This window comes from Hippocampus guttulatus, chromosome 5, assembly GCF_054856545.1.
Source record: "Hippocampus guttulatus isolate MCC_2025c chromosome 5, RoL_Hgut_1.0, whole genome shotgun sequence".
NCBI classification, from domain to species: Eukaryota; Metazoa; Chordata; class Actinopteri; order Syngnathiformes; family Syngnathidae; genus Hippocampus; species Hippocampus guttulatus.
In genome coordinates, this window is record NC_141265.1 from 13,752,144 (window position 1) to 13,771,017 (window position 18,874).

At 42.5% G+C, this 18,874-nt stretch overlaps 1 protein-coding gene and 1 non-coding gene across 5 annotated transcripts; one reads left to right on the top strand and one right to left on the bottom strand.

The window, feature by feature from the left end:
- The first annotated feature begins 1,460 nt into the window (after positions 1 to 1,460).
- septin5a (septin 5a) lies at positions 1,461 to 18,024 on the top strand. Of its 4 annotated transcripts, XM_086110998.1 has the most exons (12): positions 1,461 to 1,582; positions 1,746 to 1,759; positions 13,701 to 13,791; positions 13,997 to 14,083; positions 15,219 to 15,342; positions 15,415 to 15,549; positions 15,814 to 15,931; positions 16,020 to 16,121; positions 16,265 to 16,361; positions 16,442 to 16,577; positions 16,787 to 16,889; positions 17,122 to 18,024. In XM_086110998.1, the coding sequence occupies exons 1-12, from the start codon at positions 1,537 to 1,539 to the stop codon at positions 17,179 to 17,181; spliced, it is 1,113 nt and encodes a 370-aa protein (XP_085967124.1). In that variant the 5' UTR covers positions 1,461 to 1,536; the 3' UTR covers positions 17,182 to 18,024. The 4 variants fall into 4 exon arrangements, with proteins under 4 accessions (XP_085967124.1, XP_085967126.1, XP_085967123.1 ...); XM_086111000.1 differs by lacking the exons at positions 1,461 to 1,582; positions 1,746 to 1,759 and adding an exon at positions 7,433 to 7,451; XM_086110997.1 differs by lacking the exons at positions 1,461 to 1,582; positions 1,746 to 1,759 and adding an exon at positions 10,316 to 10,959.
- On the bottom strand, positions 12,097 to 12,168 carry trnag-ucc (transfer RNA glycine (anticodon UCC)). The gene has a single exon. It is a non-coding gene; the product is annotated as a tRNA-Gly (tRNA).
- Positions 18,025 to 18,874: the final 850 nt, after the last annotated feature.

Here is an 18,874-nt window from a genome sequence, read left to right on the forward strand (position 1 = left end):
TTACTGTGTACCTCCTGCCTGTTTATACTGCTTTGGCTCCAGATTTATCCCTCGGCACTCACTTCCACAATCTCGCCGAAATATCAACACACCACAATTTAAGACCAGTCCAAAAATCTTGTTTCTCACTCCTGATATTGGGTTATCACTGCTGTGAAACAAAAGTAAGATATTGTGTGCTGTTGACGTGGTTGTGACGAAAATGAAGGTCACTGCAGTCAATTCCTTTTACAATTTGCCCCAAACAAAAGCCGGATTTGAAATATATTATACGTAACCTTAAAACATTCTCACTATTGTCGAACAACCAAAACAGAATATGATTAATAAAGGAAGACAAACACTGGAGATTAAGTGGCTAAATGTTTTCCAAAATAGTACACTTGCAATTGATTCGATGACCTGGATTAATGAGAATATTGACAGGCTGGATATCAAAGTTAAAACACAAAATCATAAAAATACCAGTTTATCTGTGTTTATGGTCAGTCTGCTCATTTAATGGCAAATGCACCACGTTTTTGGACTCTCACTGTAAATTTGTAAATCTGACTGTCTGTGCCTGACTATCCATGAACTTCCCAACACGTCACCTACATGGACTGCGATAAAATAAGACCTTGGATACCAAAATAAATACAATATGGAGAGCAAATAAAAGATACAGGTGGATAAAAAGTGACGCATTATAAAACTGGAGTAACAAATAGATTAAATAAAGCATTCTTGTTAGTGACTCAATCTTAAGCGAGTGTAATAATTATACAGTATATATATATCCATCCATTTTCCGAACCGCTTGATCCTCACTCGGGTCGCGCTGGAGCCTATCCCAGCCGTCTTCGGGCAGTAGGCGGGGGACACCCTGAATCGGTTGCCAGCCAATCGCAGGGCACACAGAGACGAACAACCATCCACACTCACACCTTGGGACAATTTAGAGCGTCCAATCAGCCTGCCATGCATGTTCTCGGAATGTGGGAGGAAACCGGAGCACCCGGAGAAAACCCACGCAAGCCCGGGGAGAACATGCAAACTCCACACAGGGAGGCCGGAGCTGGAATCGAACCCGGTACCTCTGCACTGTGAAGCCGACGTGCTAACCACTGGACTACCGGGCCGCCCCAGTGTGTGTGTGTGTGTGTGTGTGTGTGTGTGTGTGTGTGTGTGTGTGTGTGTGTGTGTGTGTGTGTGTGTGTGTGTGTGTGTGTGTGTGTGTGTGTGTGTGTGTGTGTGTGTGTGTGTGTAATTACATACACACACAATTTAGCGTCGACACCTGTGGATTTGTTCTTTATTTTAGCTGCTAGAATATTGAACGTTGACGTTTGACTTTCTTGAATACCTTCAGTATCCTCAATCCATTTCCTGCTTGTTGGCCATTCAGTGAGCTGATTGGCTGAGCCAGGGCGATGGGCGCGGCTTTCATCCCTGACTGTCGGCCTCTTTTTTTTTGTTAGTTTTTTTTCCCCTCCCTCTCACTGCTTGCGTGTGCGTGTGGCAGCCGAGCGGGGCGCATCTCGTTGAGCGGTCGACATGACGGCCAGCATCCGATACAAGAGCCGGATTCCGGTAAAGACGGGTGAGCCTTATTTCGTGCTTCTTCTCTGCTCTCGTTTGGAACATGTTTCGTTAACAGAAGCGCTTCGTTGTGTGTGCGTGTGTGTGTTTCTGGGCGTCGATGTGCAACCTTGCACCTGCTCCTTCTCCTCATCTTCCATCCTCGAATCCATCGTGGCCTACAGAGGAAACTGCCGAGGTAAGATATAGCATTCATTGTCTCATTTTTAAATTCTTTTGATAGAATTTCATTTCTCTTTTTGGAGCATGATTTTCATTATTTATACATTATGAAGGATGCTAGAGGAAGAGGAGGAGGGGTGATTGTGCTGGTGGGCTAGGTTTCATTTTTAGAAGTGGAGCAACATCCTCCTCTAGCCATTATAATTTTTTCCCCACTCCGTTTTTATTTCCTTTTATAAAAGAAACAAAGCTATATAGCCTGCAGGGTTCTGTTGAGCCAGGACCCCCACTCCAACAAACCTCCGCTCACCCCACCACCAGGTCCTTTCTCCCTCATGTTTGCATGTGCTAAGTGCTTAATGGCTGATCATGCATTCAGAATTTACCACTATTAAATTGCACTCTGAGTCACAACAGTGGCATATTTAAACAGAATCATTTATCTGATTGGGCCAAGTTAAAAAAAAAAAAAGATGGAATGGAAATTAACATATTTAGGTTGTCATGGATGGTGTACTGTAGCGCTACACTCGCCGGATTTAAATGCAGGCAGCATGGGTTCATTTCCCACTCATATAAGGGTAAGAATGCAAATCTCTGTATTTGTGCCCTGTGATCAGCTGGCTGCCAGGTGTTGTCTGCTTTTCCCTGCCTGAAAGTGATTTCGAATAATTCCTCAATTTGTAGTTCATTAATTGATAAAATTCGAAGGAGAACAGATAGGGATGAAAGAAGTCACAGTTGAGGCCAGTGCTGCGTTATTGCATCGAGCTCATGCGAATCTTGCAAAGAGTATCAATCTTTGCATCACAAATCACAATGATGTGATTTACTAATATTGCCATTGAATTAAACAATGTTGAAAATCTAATTTCTGAAAAATAGGCATTTTACTTGCCCATCTCTCCAGACATCAAGTTTATTATTGTCTTTTGCAGCGCTGCACTTAACTCAGCGCATTTTTCCCAAAAAGTACAATTTTGCTTATTACGATAACAATAAGCATAATCACGCTGTTGTATGTACGGATGATTATGGGATTATGAGAGCGCTGAGGAGGGTGATGTAAGGCCACATTGTTATTAACTGTTTAACGACAGGCTCACAGTGGCAGTTTCCACAAATCTGCTTAATCCTTTATAGGGCACTCATTGAAACACTCAAAAATTCTGATTTTTAAAAAACAGAAAATTATTATGCTTACAAGCCTGATAAGTATTATATTTGTCAATGTTACTTTTTCAAATATATATTTTTTCCTAGCATACTTTACTGATTGGCCGTGAGGGATCACATGGTTTTACGGCCTTATCAGGAGGCCCGAGGCATCCGTTACCTTAAGGTACCGTGATGTGGTTCCCCAATATGTGCTACAATAAAGGCTGCATGCTGCCCGCCCCTCGCATATTTAGGTCACCTCCACAATATGAATATGCACACTCATGTGTGAGACATGTGACTCGAGGCCTTTGCAACGATGAGAAAATGTGAGAGAACAAATGTAGTCATACACGCCACTTAGTGGGTTGCACCAGAGGACGGGGTGACTTCCTGTTACGACATTGGATCAGTAGGTAGAGCTTCACCGAAAGACCGCGAGGTTTAAATCGGTGAGCGTTTAAACGAAACGAAAAAGTCTTCTCTAGTACCCCCTCACATTGACAGAACAAGAAGAATAAATCAAATGCTAAGATGGTATATAAAGTACTCTCCCTGCTCTCACTGTCTGGCTCTTTAGTTCTTCCTTCAACCATTGGTTTTTCTTCAGCTCTTCATTGGATTGGATAAACTTTATTGTCAAATGTACTGTATGTGTAACATACAGCACAGATGAAATTTATTCCCTTCATGTCCCTTTTTCTGTATGTTTCTATCATTTAAGATTTCTACATCGATCACAACTGCTGTCTTCTGACGTTTATCCCCCACAACTTTGTTAGGCTGGTTGGCTATCACCAGTTTCTCAGTCTGGATCTGGAGGTCCCACATGATCTTGGGATGGTTGTTCTCAACCCCCTTTGGAGGTGTATGCCATCTTGATTTTGGAACCTGTAGTCCATATTTGGTACGCTATTCCTGTTACCTGGTTATGCCGCTCCATGTGTCCCTTGCGGCCAGCCTCTTACACTCGGCTGCGCCCTGCTGCACCATCTGTGGCGCTTCCTTGCACAGCCTGCACCTGGGGTCATGGTGGTTGACCCCAGCCTCTATCGATCTTGTATTCAGGACCTTTTCTTCTGCTGCCATGATTAATGCCTCCACGACCATGGTATAATAAGGCGGTCTCCAACTGCCCACGTCACATGCACGGCTGACTCCGTCATCCGCAAAGGGAAATCTTGCAGTCCATGTGCCAATCTCATGCACAAACTCCATCCAGTTGATTTCTTTTTCCACAATGTCATGTGCCGTGACTGCTTCCGCCACGATTGGCCAGAAAAATGCTATGCTTCACCCACAACAGCGCAAATGCCCCGTTACGCCCAAGTCTACCTGTACAAAGTCTAGCAATGTACCAAAAGAAAGAAAACTCCACACAGTTAGACTGCTCATACTCTAAACTTGCTCTGGGACTGAAAATAGGGTCTCTGTTGCTTATGGGGTTATAACTACCACAACTTTGATGCTAATTTCGTTAGCCTGTCTATGGTGTATTGCATTGTGTGTTAGCAATAAGCTACTGAACTATTAATAATAATAATAATCGATTTTATTTATAAGCGCCTTTCAAGACACCCAAGGACACTTTACAATAACAAAAAACACAAAACAATACGGGTTGAGCAGCTATTGCAAGAAATGTGGTTTTGTTAAATACATACAAAAAACAAAAAACTCAACCCCCCCAAAAAAATCACCCGAGCGACAGATCGCGTCAGTCACTTCTAGGTCGACACGCCACTGTACTTTTTGGAGATTACATTTATTTAACAGTGTGCACAGTATGTACTTTTTGTGACATTTGAGTTTGTGCGTGCGCTGTAACCTTTTCCGGTGTGTCTTGGCTCGATAAAAGTGAGAAAACACAGGTGTAAACACTGATAGTTAGACATTGAAAGGTCTCCTTGATGCGTCAGTATCTTTGCAGTCCAGGTGTGAGCTCCCATCCTGTTGTTTGTCGGCTGCTGTTTTGTCTCCTGATTGAATTATGACCCCCCGCAGCCCCTTTCCTGGCAGATAAGGCAGACAGACAGATTTTCTCTCCCACAGAAATTCACACTTGGACCAAATCCAGTTCATCCACAAATCATTTTGAGGTCACATGGTATCAGCACACATATACACACTCACACAAGCTTGTGATTTTTTTTTCTGGAAAACCAGGATTAGTATGATGCCTGCCAGCATTAAATCCAACCCGACTGCTGTACTGTATTTCAAGGAAACGATATTTACTTTTTGACGTTTTTCACATTTTTTTCCCCTCTTCCTCGTCTCACTCCCACTTATCGCATCCCATCTGGTCTGTTGTTGGACTGCGCAGCGTCCAAAATAATGCTGCTGACATTTGGTGGATGTTGCCATAATTTCCTGTGAGCTGTGGTAACACTGTTGCCAGGCAACAGTTTTTTTTTTCTGATATGAAGGAGTGGACGCGGCTTTCATGAACCGTCCACAAGTTTTAGTGGTGTGACTTCTGTGTGTGTGTAACACTGAATAATTGATTGATTGAGGAAAGCATATCAAGTGTTCTATTGTTCTCATCACATCGATCGTCTTCCCAAGAGTGGTGAACAGATGTCGACTCTCTCTTCTCCCAAAGTGCAGATTGAGCGTGTGCAAGTGGGAAGTGAAGTGGAAGTCTTCAATAGACAATAGAGGAAGACGTTCAAGTGCCTTGTGATTACCCTTGAAGTGCATTTGTCAATTTCAACTTTCGATGTCACAAAATCGCTGGCTTACTCGCACGTGACAAAACATTGGGTATATAATTCACGTTGAAGTGGCATTCCGTTTTTATCAAGACATCTGCTGCTGGCGAAGGCCAATCTGTGCATCCAACAGTAGTCGGTGCAGCTCTGCTTACCTTTTGACTTTGACAGAAGAAAAAGGCCACACTCGCGGAGGACGGGGTTGTTTCAGTGTGATCGTTTTTCAGACAGTGTAGACTGGCCATTGCTTGAAAGTGACTCCCGATCTTCCCCCAGCCTGATCATGCCATCGGTGGAGAAACTGTTTTTTTGTTTCACACTTGATGGCTGGGCAGGCATGCCAGTGTAGGTGTTCACCAACTTCACTTTTTTTTGTAGTCGCCGCTACAGTTGACTTGATGTAGATTAATCGATGATACCATCGATTTTTTTTTTCAAGTTGTCAACTCGCCGTGTGTGCTTTTGCCTCCAATACGAGCTTGCTGGCTCACGCTCCCCGTTATCCTGAATTGCGCTGGGCGTGCCCCCTCCCACCCCGACATGCTTGGTCAATCAAATTCCAATACCTTTGTGGCCTCGCTTACAGTCGGAACTTATTCTCTTTCTCTTTGATTTATCGAACACAATTTTAGAGTTACTACTTTTATTTAGGAGTAGTGAATGAAAAAAATTTGTTCGGTCAAGTGAATTGTATGAGATCGGACTGTCTGTGAGTTGTCTCTGTATTTTTAGTGATTGGATGAGTAGATTGGCGGAATTAGGAAGAGGATCTTTCCGTGTGTCTATATGGGATGAAGCCTTAAGTGAATCTCGTCAAGAGAGCCAATTATTTGCATACAAGCCATTAAAACGTCAATTTCAACGCCTTCAAAGAGTGTTAAATTTCTTCCACTTTTTAAATGTATCTATGAAATGTGCTATATAGTGTAAATAAAGCTGCCTTGCCTTGCCTTGCCTCGCCTTCTAAAGCAAGTCGCAACCGTTCCAAAAGGGAACTTTGAGGGGTTAGCTGGAGGCTGACCCGAATTTCACGATACGCTAAACCAAAATTCAAAGTGAGCAACCCGTTTGGTCTGCGGGATAATATTCGGATTACAGCTCTGTGAAAATGTCTGAGCTGTAGCATAACCCCCCCCCCCCCCCAAACACATGAAGATTATTATATAATATTTACATTGGATATTTGTTCAAAGCACACAGAGGTGATTTGGGGATAGATGCTGTGTTTTGTCAGGAAATCTTCAAAAGCCAAGTCTGACATTTGCCTTGTTTACAGAGTCAACGTAATATTGAAGCGGCCTACTATTTCAGACCAAATGAAAATGATCCATTTCATTCAACTTGAGGTGTGTTCCTCAAAACCATTAATTACACCCTTTCAGATTAACATTAGCATAGAGGCTGGTGTGGTGCATGTGGACCTGTTCATCACCAAGTGCTGGACAAAGGGGTTCGAGGGTGTTAAAACACACGCACACACACACACGCACACACACGCCCACACACACACACACACACACACACACGAACACACACCCACACAAATTCAACGATTCACATAATGCTATAACTTTAGTCTCGTTCAAAAAATAAACTAATTCTAATTAATTATAAGTCCTTTATTCTTGCAAAAATAACTCATTATTGTGGGACTGTGTTCTCTCGATTCCATGACTTCATGACTTCATTAGGCAGCAAAACAAACTCAGTCAGACAACACTTTGCAGCTGTCATGCCTAAAACTGCCATGTGGGGACGCTATTGCCAGTTGTTTACTCAAATTGTTACTCTGTGACTGCAGAGAGAAAGTTGGGTCTTCGCTGCGGGCTGCTTCAGGTATTTTTGATCCATTTCCAGTGTTTCTGGGTTGCGTGTTAGGAAGACAGCCTCTTGCACTCTCCTTGGACCCATTTGGAAGGGCTTCAATATCAATTGTATGTTTTTGAATCAAGCGCTCCCTGCTGGGCTTTATTGTACCGTCGCTTCCTCTTATGTCATGCCTTTGAACGCGCAAGAAGGAACAAGTTGATGGCTGCCTGTTGAGCTTTGGATCGTTGATACTGTCTCCATTGACGCATTCATGTGAACGTGCAAACAAGTGAAAGACAATCACTCTTTCTGCTTGGTACTGAAGTAATTAATTCTTTAATATGCAGCAGTCCGCTGATCATTTAAGACCATGAAAAACAAATAGTTGCTTTTGCCTCTGAAATGTAAGAAATGCAAGCCAAGTACAACTTTATTGTCAAATGCGCTGTACGTGCAACATTCAGCACAATGGTACTCTTACATTATGGAAACTCTTTCGATACTTCTATGACGTGACTTTGTTTATTGTAGTTGCCTGGCCAATTAAAGATGAGTCTGATTCTGATTAAGTTGGGGCAAGGACAGAACATAAGGATGTGTGTGCGTATGTGTGTGCGTGAGACAGCTGGCCTATGAGACAAAGAGTGTTGGGCCTTTGTCTGCCGTGCTATCATGGTGCATCTGCTCCTTTTATTTATGAAGACGAAGCGCAAACGTATTAGCATATTGCACTCCCTCCACCATCACCTAAACCAGGGGTGGGCAATTATTTTCCCTGGGGGGCCAAATGAGAAGCAGAAAATATTGTGGAGGGCCGGGCCAAAAGTTAGAAATAGAAAATAAAGAAGATAGCACAATGTCTTTGTATGCCAGTAATAATGTAACATTCTCCTCCACCATCACACTCAGCACCAGTTCTCCTCAAGGATGTGTACTGAGCCCCGTTATTCACGCTCTACACATTTGACTGCTCTCCGACTCTTATTAGTGGTCCAGTTTGCGGAAAGTTTTTAACATGATAACAATCAAACCATTCTAGGAAATGTTCATTTACTCGGGCCACAAGCAATTCACTCTGAGCATGGAAATGGCCAGAATCGGACTGAGTAAGAATCGTTTCCTTGTTTTTCAAAGTCTCGTAGATTTGAGTCTTTCCGACTCCAGGCGTCTCCTGAATGTTTCGTACTTTGTTACCCGCTTTGTTTAATCAGATACATATCACTTTCCCTTCCATGGTCATTACTTTCTCCCTCTTTCTTCGTCTTCCCCTCCCTCCCTGTGCTCTGGAACTTGAAGTAACTGCGCCACCTGGTGTTGAAATACCTGTCATTACAAGTCCAATCGAAATGAATGCAACCAAACCTTAATTGTGCACCAATCTTCGGCGGGCCGGATTAAAAAGACCAACGGGCCGGATCCGGCCCGCGGGCCGTAGTTTGCCCATCCCTGACCTAAACCAAAAGAAAACAACAAAGTCCAAATGACCCACACGCACACACACAAGTGCGTGAAAGTCCTGTATTTCAACACACCGTTTTTACACGAAATACAACCCATTAAAATACTTTCAATAATTGTCCAAGTCACATAATGTCCATTTTTTAAAATTTGACTGGATTTAATTTTATTTGATTTTAAGTTATTAATTTGCATTTAATTTGAAATTTGTGATTTTCATTCTAATTTTAACTCTAACTTTTAAATATAATTCAAATTTGTGTTTTTACTTCCAATTGTATTTTTCGTTTTCAATTTTTTATTTGCATTTGTCATTAAATTTTTTATATTTATTTCATTTTTTTCCACTCCTCTGGGTGATGTGCACGCATTACCGGTCAACAACGAGTCACTCAAACGAAAACCGCGCCAACGAACTATCCGATCCGAAGATGCATCTGCGAAGCGTAGACGCAGCTAGCTGAAATAAACGAAGGTGCTCAATTTTCTATATCGTGGGGAAGGGGCCCATGGGCCGCTGATTTGTGGTTTTGGGTGGATACACTATGTGCTCTGCGATTGTCTGCCGACCAATTCAGGGGTGTACCACCGATGAGTACAATCGGTATACTGTATAGAAAATGAGTACAATGTCTCCTTGTGATGGAGAGTACAAGTGTGCAACTCACTGGACACGACATCCGAACAGGGTGTGCCTACTATTTGGTGGAAAAGAAAAAGATTGGCTTTTTTTTTCTTTCTTTCTTCAAATACGCTGCCCACATCATATGTGCCACGGACACGCCCAGCCGCGCACGCGCACACACACACACACACACAACACTGTCACATCTGGAAGAAATTGGCTGTAACCTTTGTTGCCGCACATTCCACCTCCTAAATCCATAGGCTGAAAAGAGTTTCTGTAGTCGTAAAGCAACTTATAAAAATGCACAGTGGTTGTCTACAGTCAGTGGTGGGAAATAACAAATTACAAAGAATTTGTTACTGTATTTATGTCAGTAAAAATACCTGAAAAATCGACACCTCCCCAGCTCGGGTTTTTGATGAAAACCCTCACTAATGTGTATGATCGAGTGCTAGCAATACTAAGCTAGCATGAGAGTTGTAAACAAGCCGACGTAAGCTACACTGTTAGCGTGACTTATTTGTAATAATAAAGTGTTACGATAACATTGAATGTTATCGGTTTGAAATGGTATTTTGGGGGGGAAATGTACAATCAATTAAATATCAAGCAGAGTTGATAAAGCTACCTGACAAGCGGGAAAGTTGAAAATTAGCTTCTGAAACCGCTCAGCTGGCTTATGTTCTCTTGCTTCTGTTTGCGAGTCTTATGACCAGCTTTTGGCAAACGAGGGATGACGTTTTGTTTTATTTTCTAGAGGTCAATTTTCTGCCATAGTTTCAGCAAAGCTCAAAAAGTCCAAAGTCTGTATGTACTTCTACTTACCGTAACTAGAGACTGAGTACTTTTGGTACTTCAGCATGAGCATGTTGACGAACAGGTTGACTTTCCGCACAGGTTGATCATTGTTATGACAGCGGGTCCATACTTGCAGCCTAAGAAGATGGTAGTGGATTTCACGTGTTGTTTCTTCAAGCGCCTCTTCCTGATCAGACAGGTTTTCTCTCTCTCTCTCTTTCGGGCTAAGCTCAGCAAAGTTGAGGCTCTTTCTGAAGGGGAGGGAGCGCACGACAAATGAATGAACTTCTTTGAGGCCTTTTCTTGGTTTCCTCCCACAAATTGGCACCTCTGGCTGCGCTTCGCCTAGCTTTCTGTTTTTCCTCCGCGCAGTGTGAATTCCTGTGTACCTGTCTGAACAGGGGCAGACGGAGAAAAGGGGTGTTAAAAAAAGGGAAACAAGAAACAGGGAAGATCGTAAAAGGGGAGTTTATTTTGTGTGTGTTGAGGCTTCCCGTTTGTTTGTATCCTGATCCCGTTGGATTATTCTTTGGCTGGGTGGACACGTCGGCCAGCAGCTTTTGGTGCATTTATAGCATGGATGCCATCATGCTGCAGGAGAAACTAGTGGAAAAACTCCTGTGCCCACGCGTGAGAACGGCCAGACAGAAGGTATAAAGTTGGGATTCGGAAGCCTCCGTGGTGTTTTATATGGAAAGAAAATGGTGGGGCAGCATCTGCTTACAGATTACATTTAGGAAAAGTACACTCCCGTTATCTCGATCATATACAGACACCATTTTCTTTGTTATTAATATTACTGTCAAATGTGCAATTTTATTGATTTTGTTAGGACCTTTTTTATTTTGGTTACTATACAGTGTTGTATGTTTTTATTTTGCAGCGTTAGCAATCTGTGCTGGTGGGGACGGGCACTCCAGTTACATGACTTGAACTCAAGCCAACTCGAGTGGCTGATTTTATGATTCGTGAACTGCTTGGCAATAACTTGAAAGACTCGACTTGAACTCAATGACTTGACAAGTCATTCTGGGTACATCCGAAAATCTTCATTTGCTAATATAGAGTACCTTTTGTGTTTGAAGGAAAATGTAATTATTATTATTATTTTTTATGTTGTGTTTGCCATTAATCTGGCAACATCACAGACATGGGCTAAAGTTGCCTCGTTGAGCAAGTGCCGTACATTTGGATTCAAGGATAATCTTTTTGATTAGATGGAAAAAAGATAATAGCAACATGCAACTTTTGTGACTTGAAGATAAGAGAGAGACAAAACATTAGTTCCCGACCATCAAAGTTTACATAGGCACGATATTTCTTTGTCAAGTCAGCACTGTAGTCATCATGAAACCAACTGAAATGTGAAATGTCACTCAGCAGAGTGTAGTCTGAGCACTGCACTATATAAAAAACAACAACCCGTAGAATCTATCCAATAAATGGAGGGTAACCAATTTGCAGCCACTTTAATTGGGAAAAAAAAGCTGCATTTGTTTCTTTATTTATTTATGCCACATTTCCATCTATTGCATCTGCGGGGTTACTGCCTGCCACTCAAGTGTGACGCAAGCAGATTGTGAGCAGGCAAAATGTCAAAATAAATTCCTTTATTTCTGCAATTTTTCAGAACGGCACCAGCAAGTAGCCCAATCCGCCGCTCCTTCGTTTGGCGAATATGTTTGGGCATAACACAGCTCACTAGGGGCAAAACATTGCACAAATCATACATGGCAGAAGCAGTCAGGTATGATAGATGGGGGGGACGGGACGGGACAAGGCAGAGCTTGCATTGGCTGGGAATCGAACCCAGATCAACTGCTTGGAAGGCAGCTATGTTAACCATTATACCACCAATGCATTGTGGGTGAATCAATGGAGGTTTTGCCCAAGATGAGTCTGAGCTTTAGGCCTGTCGGGCTGTGGCGTGTGTGTGTTTTTTTTTTCACCACATCACCCCCTGCTGCGAATTTCCCCACTTGCCCCTAAATGTAAATTCCAAACAGGAAACTGCCCACAAGAGGATTTAATAGACTTTCAAAATCTCATACGATTCATGCTGTGTTAGTTCATTCATCGACTTTTTTGACCAACTTGTGTCCTCCATGCAACGTCCGGCCCCTCACTGGTGGTCTTTATGCGTTGACATGTTGACATTGTATATAAAAAGACCAGCTGTGTGTTTGCACAGTTGCTTGTTTTTTTTTTTTTGAGTTCTGGTCAATGTGGCGTCTGTGTGCATGTGAATGTCCTCATGCAGCCAACGTCCGTCTGACTGTGTATTTATGTCGACACACAAAAACTGATGTGGAGATGTTCTAGCACGGACAGCAGGAGTGAAAACCCAAAGACCCCTTTACTTCGGTCTTGCTTCTGTACAGGGTTTCTTCCTTTTTTTCTCTCATGAGAACCAGCGCCACAGAAAATGGATGGCTGGGGGGGAAAAGTGCTGACCGTTGTGACGTTCGTCTAAGTTTCTCCACTTGCCACCACATTTGATGTACAGTATTTTCTCACAGAGCAGTGCCAATTTGTGTTCTCAGAGAACCACATATAGTGATAATGTCAGCTTTCTATTTTCGAGCATATGGGCCATTGCTGAGGTTGAACTGTTAAATACAGTGCAAAAAAATCTAGGTTCAATGTCATAGGCTGTTTTTTTTTTTTCCGTCTGTTTGTGAGTGAGCAGGCTCCTTCGTTGGAGAACAATGTAAGAGAACTACTGTATATTGTGGGCATCTTTGATTCTTGGCAGAGACAGGTAGAAAAAAATTAATGAATCCAACAAAGTGACAAAATCAGGGAGACAAGTTGGGTTTTTCGCTGGTTCAAGGAAGATGATGTAAGACAGTCATGACCAAATGGGCGGACTGCGTCATTTTTCCTTCTTCACACCATGGATGATTGTGGGACTACAAATATCAACTGCTTTCTCGAGAGGTTGTCTTCATCACAGGTAAGCTGAAGCCTATCCCAACTGATTTGGGGCGAGAGGTTGCCTTCACCCTGGACCGATCGACAGCCAATGTCCGAAATGTGGATAACCCATTCACTTTTTTTTTATGATGAAAATGGACATCCATGTTTTTCACAGGACAGCGATGATATACAAACTCCCCAGAGCAAGCCCTGAGCTAAGAACCAAGTTCCTGTCGACTTTATGGCAGACATTAGCTAACTAGGGCTCAGAAGATGATCTCATTAGTCGTAAAGAGCGGTTTTGCTACCAGGAAGATGACTTGGTAAACTGGACTGTCAGTCCACATGCTCAACAATCTGTAATTGGTCTTACAATAGTCCTGCAATCCTTGTTGTCATTCTTTTGCTGGAGGTAAAAAATACCTGTGCTTCCCCATACAAAGTGAAGCCTGCATATGTTTTGTGTTTCGTAGGAGAAGCAGTATGTGGGCTTCGCCACTCTGCCCAACCAAGTCCACAGGAAGTCGGTGAAGAAAGGCTTCGATTTCACTCTTATGGTGGCAGGTCTGTTGTGGCTTTTCTACCGGTTCTCATCCATCAGGACAATATTCTGACAATGAGAGCGCCACTGCCACTTTATTCTTGTATGGCAAAGTAAAAAGCATGTTCCCTTGGGTCACAGCCCTGGAATTGCAAAGCGCTCCCCCCCTAGGGTGGCCCACCCCACTTACTTGAAATTGACTTTTTTTATAATCTGTTTACTGATCAGGTGAATCTGGAATGGGCAAGTCCACTCTGGTCAACAGCTTGTTCCTCACCGACCTCTACAAGGACAGGAAGCTGCTGAATGCTGAAGGTGAGTCTCATCATGATTAGCTACGTTTTCATTGCTGGCTGGCCGCTTGATGGATGTGCTCCGAGGTCTGCTATTTATATAACACACTTTCTCTTGTACATTTAACATGTCACACGGCCACAGGCGGTGGCTTCCTCTTATCTGCTTTCTTGACTTGGAGCTCAAATAATGATTTATGTCGTGGCACACACACGTTCAGTAATGTCGTATCTTATGATGCAAACAACAGTCTGATTCATCACTATTTCCTGAAATCACCACTCACTGAAGAGACTCTCATTTCAATTTTAGGCCATTTGAGTACAGTGGTGCCTTGAGAGTTTCATTCGTCTGTGAGCACGCTTGTAACTCAAACACCAATATCTTAAATCATTGTTCGCGATTGAAATGAATGCAAGTGCCATTAATCAGTTCCGGCCGCCCCCCTTCCCCCCAAAAAATTAAAATTGTAATGGTTAATTTAACACGGCCATCCGTTTCCTGGACCGCTTATCCGAATAAAGAAAATAACGCTTTCATATTTTACTTGATAAAAATACACATTCCTGACATTGTTAAATAGAATGGAAAGAATTAAACCGTTTGTGAATCATAATGAATTCACTGTGGCCCCTTTTGGTGTGCGGGATTTGGCCACCGGGGGCAGTATAACGTCATTCCGACACAAACGAGGAATTGTTTCACAATGGCTGTAGTTGTTTTTTCACAAGGCATAAATAATATTTGCCTGTAAGAGACAATTGTTGTATTTGAGTCCGTTGCGTAAAGAGTTAGAACACGGCCATAAATGCAATACATTATCTCGTCTATCGCATTTTACATCATGCCATAGCATTAATTAGTGGATGTACTTGTCTTTTTTTGTTTAGTTTGACAATAACCTTTAATCGGGAATAATTTTTCTGCCAAATGTTAGTCTGAGTGGAATTGAGTTAATTGCCGATGAGGTTCGAACGATAAAATAATCTCCAATATCAGGATCAAAACAGAGTACTTTTATCCTTATGAAGGCAGAAGTTTAAATACAGCTCTTGTTTTAAATTTACAGTATGCAAGTGTACCTATTTTTGTGTCCATTGACACCTTTCCTGCATGAGATCACTCACTTTTTTCTTCATGTCGTCATGGTGGCCAGAGCGCATCAACCAGACGGTGGAGATCATCAAACACACCGTGGACATCGAAGAGAAAGGAGTCAAGCTCAAGCTCACCATCGTCGACACGCCGGGCTTCGGAGATGCCGTTAACAACAATGAGTGGTGGGTTGGGATTGCCTCAGTTTGTGGCTCAAGAAACTGCGAATGTACTAATGTGTGTGTGTGCGTGTGTAGCTGGAAGCCCATCACAGACTACATCGACCAGCAGTTCGAGCAGTACTTCCGAGACGAGAGCGGCCTCAATAGGAAGAACATCCAGGACAACAGGGTCCACTGCTGCCTTTACTTCATCCCTCCATTCGGTCACGGGTAATGACCTACACACGCGCACACACACATTTCCATTAAGTTTTATTCATTTATTCCCAACAGTCCATCTGTACATTCCATCGTGTTTGGCTGCGTTTACTTTCCGTTTATTAGATTATTTCGTCCAGTCAGATTTTCAGCCGCTCTGCCCCTGCTATGTGAATAATCCGCCCAAGGCTTCCAGAATCTGTCGTGTTGGACAACGTCATTTCAACTAAAACACGCATACAGAACTCTACGCTAACTGTGCATCTCTTGGCTCAGGTTGCGACCAGTGGATGTGGAATTTATGAAAGCTCTCCACGAAAAGGTGAACATCATCCCGCTCATCGCCAAAGCTGACTGCCTCACTCCCACCGAGATCAAGAAGCTGAAGGATCGAGTGAGTCCAACCGCTTACATGTTCACGCTGTGGTTGACACTCATTCTGATTGCAGTGTGTGTGTGTGTGTGTGTGTGTGTGCGCGCAGATACGAGAAGAAATCGACAAGTTTGGCATCAAAGTCTATCAGTTCCCCGAATGCGATTCAGATGAGGATGAGGAGTTCAAGCAACTTGATAAAGAGTTGAAGGTGGGCATCGATGGATTTAGTTATAATGCAGTTAATATTTGTAACCCTTTACATTTCAGTTTGTCTGCGCAATATACAGGTTTTATAACATTGGTTATGATGGCGACATTCAAATCCATAATTGTACGTGTACGTGTATGCAGGAGTGCACCCCATTCGCGGTGATTGGCAGTAACACGGTGGTGGAAGCTCGAGGACAGCGAGTGCGAGGGCGACTCTACCCCTGGGGAATTGTTGAAGGTGATGTCATCATTGATTTCCTTTTCGCCGCTTCCGAAAAGCAAAACGACTCATGTGAAAATTGCGTTTACGCTTTGCAGTGGAAAACCAATCCCACTGCGACTTTGTGAAGCTGAGGAACATGCTGATCCGCTCGCACATGCACGACCTCAAAGACGTCACCTGCGACGTCCACTATGAGAACTACAGAGCGCAGTGCATACAGGAGATGACGAGGTGCGAAGTGTTTGATTACACAAATTCATGAGTGTGTATTAGAGCGCGTCTCAATTCGTGTTTGCGACGTAATCCTGTATTTTGTTCCCGTTGACCCCCTTATACGGGTACTTGTGTTTTGTACACAAACTTCGCAAACACCTAACTGCCGATGTTTGGGGATTTCGACGCTGATCCGCCTTCGTCCCCCCCCCCCCCCCCCCCCCCAGTAAACTGGCACAGGACAACCGTATGGAGAGTCCCATCCCCATCCTGCCACTGTCCACTCCCGATGTGGACACAGAAAAGCTGATTAAAATGAAAGATGAGGAGGTAAGACGACAAATGCCATTCGAATGATGACAAGCTTTATTGTTCTCTGCTTGCATTTTATTGCACCAATGATGATCCGAATCACCTTTATTGTCAAGAATGCGGGCGGCACAAATGAGATGAATTTGCCTCTCTGTGCCGCTGCATAAATACCAAACCAGAATTCAAGAGAACAAATTGTACATTTATGGCCTTCAATGTACGGAAACCTACTTCTTCTGTGTGCGATCAGCTGAAGAGGATGCAGGAGATGCTGACCAAAATGCAGCAGCAGATGCACGACAAAGACTAGCAACGCGACGCAACATGGATTTTTATTTTGTTGTTCATTGGCTGTACATTTAGGTTCAGTTTTGGTGCTTTTGTATGACTCGTTTGCTTGTTTTATCCAAGGCCTCTCCCCCAACCCCACCTTAAACTATGACCCCCTCCCACTGCATTCCCCCAACTGCGGTTGAACAATAGAAAAGCCTCATTTTAATCACTAATCACCTCATTTAAAAATACAGCGCAAAACATTTGGGGGATACTTTTTATGGGTATGACTGTGCAGCAATCCAGATTTTAATGGTGTGTTTTTTTTTGTTTTTTGTTTTTTTAAATTCCGTGCGTGACGGAGTGTCTTTGTGTTATTGATCCTCTTCTGGTGGTCCAAATCTCCCTATTCGTCTTTTTGCACAATTGCTTTCCATTTATTTAAATTGATCTGATAAACATAAGGAATGCATTATTTATTGCAATGCAGGATGTGGAAGCAGCTTTTTTTGTTGTTGTCGTTTGGCTGGTTTCAAACCGCACTTATTGCCCGGGATCAAATGTTAACTGTGAACACCAATAATAATAATAATTATTATTATGCTGACAGGGTTGTTGCGTAAGCATGCTGCCGTTACTTGCCTGCTTGACATTCTCCACTGCTTCACAGCTGACATTTTGCGCTCGCCTCGAAATCTTCTCTGACATTTTTTTTTTGCTTATGTAGAGGAGCAAATACTGGAGAGTTGACATTTTTGTTTTGGAAAGTGTGAATTGTGAAAGTGAAGAAGAACAATGTGTGAACGTGCGCCAACAGAGGAAACATGCATCTTCCTTCTGTCCAACTTGACAAATAATAAACGTCGTCATTCTGTAAATATTTGCCGTGAAGAAGTTGTCCATCTTTTCCAGCTGTCACAGAGCTTGTGGGGTTATTCCTTTTGTCATCATTTATCTCCAGCAGCCAGTCTTCCTTCATCCTGACATCATGACGTAGGCATACATAATAAGGTCTGTAAGTCTTGAGAAATGTGAGCGTTTCATTTTTTTTTTTTTTTTTTTGGTTAGAGTTGTTCATATTTGTTCGAAAGATACACACGACATTGAATTTTAGTTCTTTTTTTTCAGTTTTAATTTTTTTAACTGAAGGAATAAAAAACTGATGATGTGGGAAGAAAGAGACGGGTTTAAAAATATTTTTACTTTAATTATTTGCAATGGTAATATCATTTACTCTGAAAACCATGATTTGTTTTCTTTTCTTTTTACTTGACACACATCACTCTATTGTCAATTCGACAGTTTTTGTTCCAGTTGTACAAGTTTTAAAACATTAGTTACGTACTACTAAAAAAACACAGACTGGTCACAATACATGCACGATCTAATGCTATCGAATGAAAGAGCCGTATCAGACATTACGCCTTTACAAAGATAATGATGTCCGGTTTCCATTGACACGATTAGAACACGACTCATTCAACAAGATGTATTTTTGTGGGGCTACTTTCCAGTTGGTGTACAACTACTACTAAACTAATATGCAGTTACCTCGTTTGGCAAAAATCTTTTGATACAGCTCGTGTATCAAGTGTTATTACTTTGTTCTGTTTGTATTTACCAAGTTTGAATTGAAGAAAATATGACTTAAAATGTGGCTTTTTGAAAACAGGCATTTTTGTTTGCATCTCCTCACTTGGGGGCAGATCTGCACCCATTAATCCTCGATG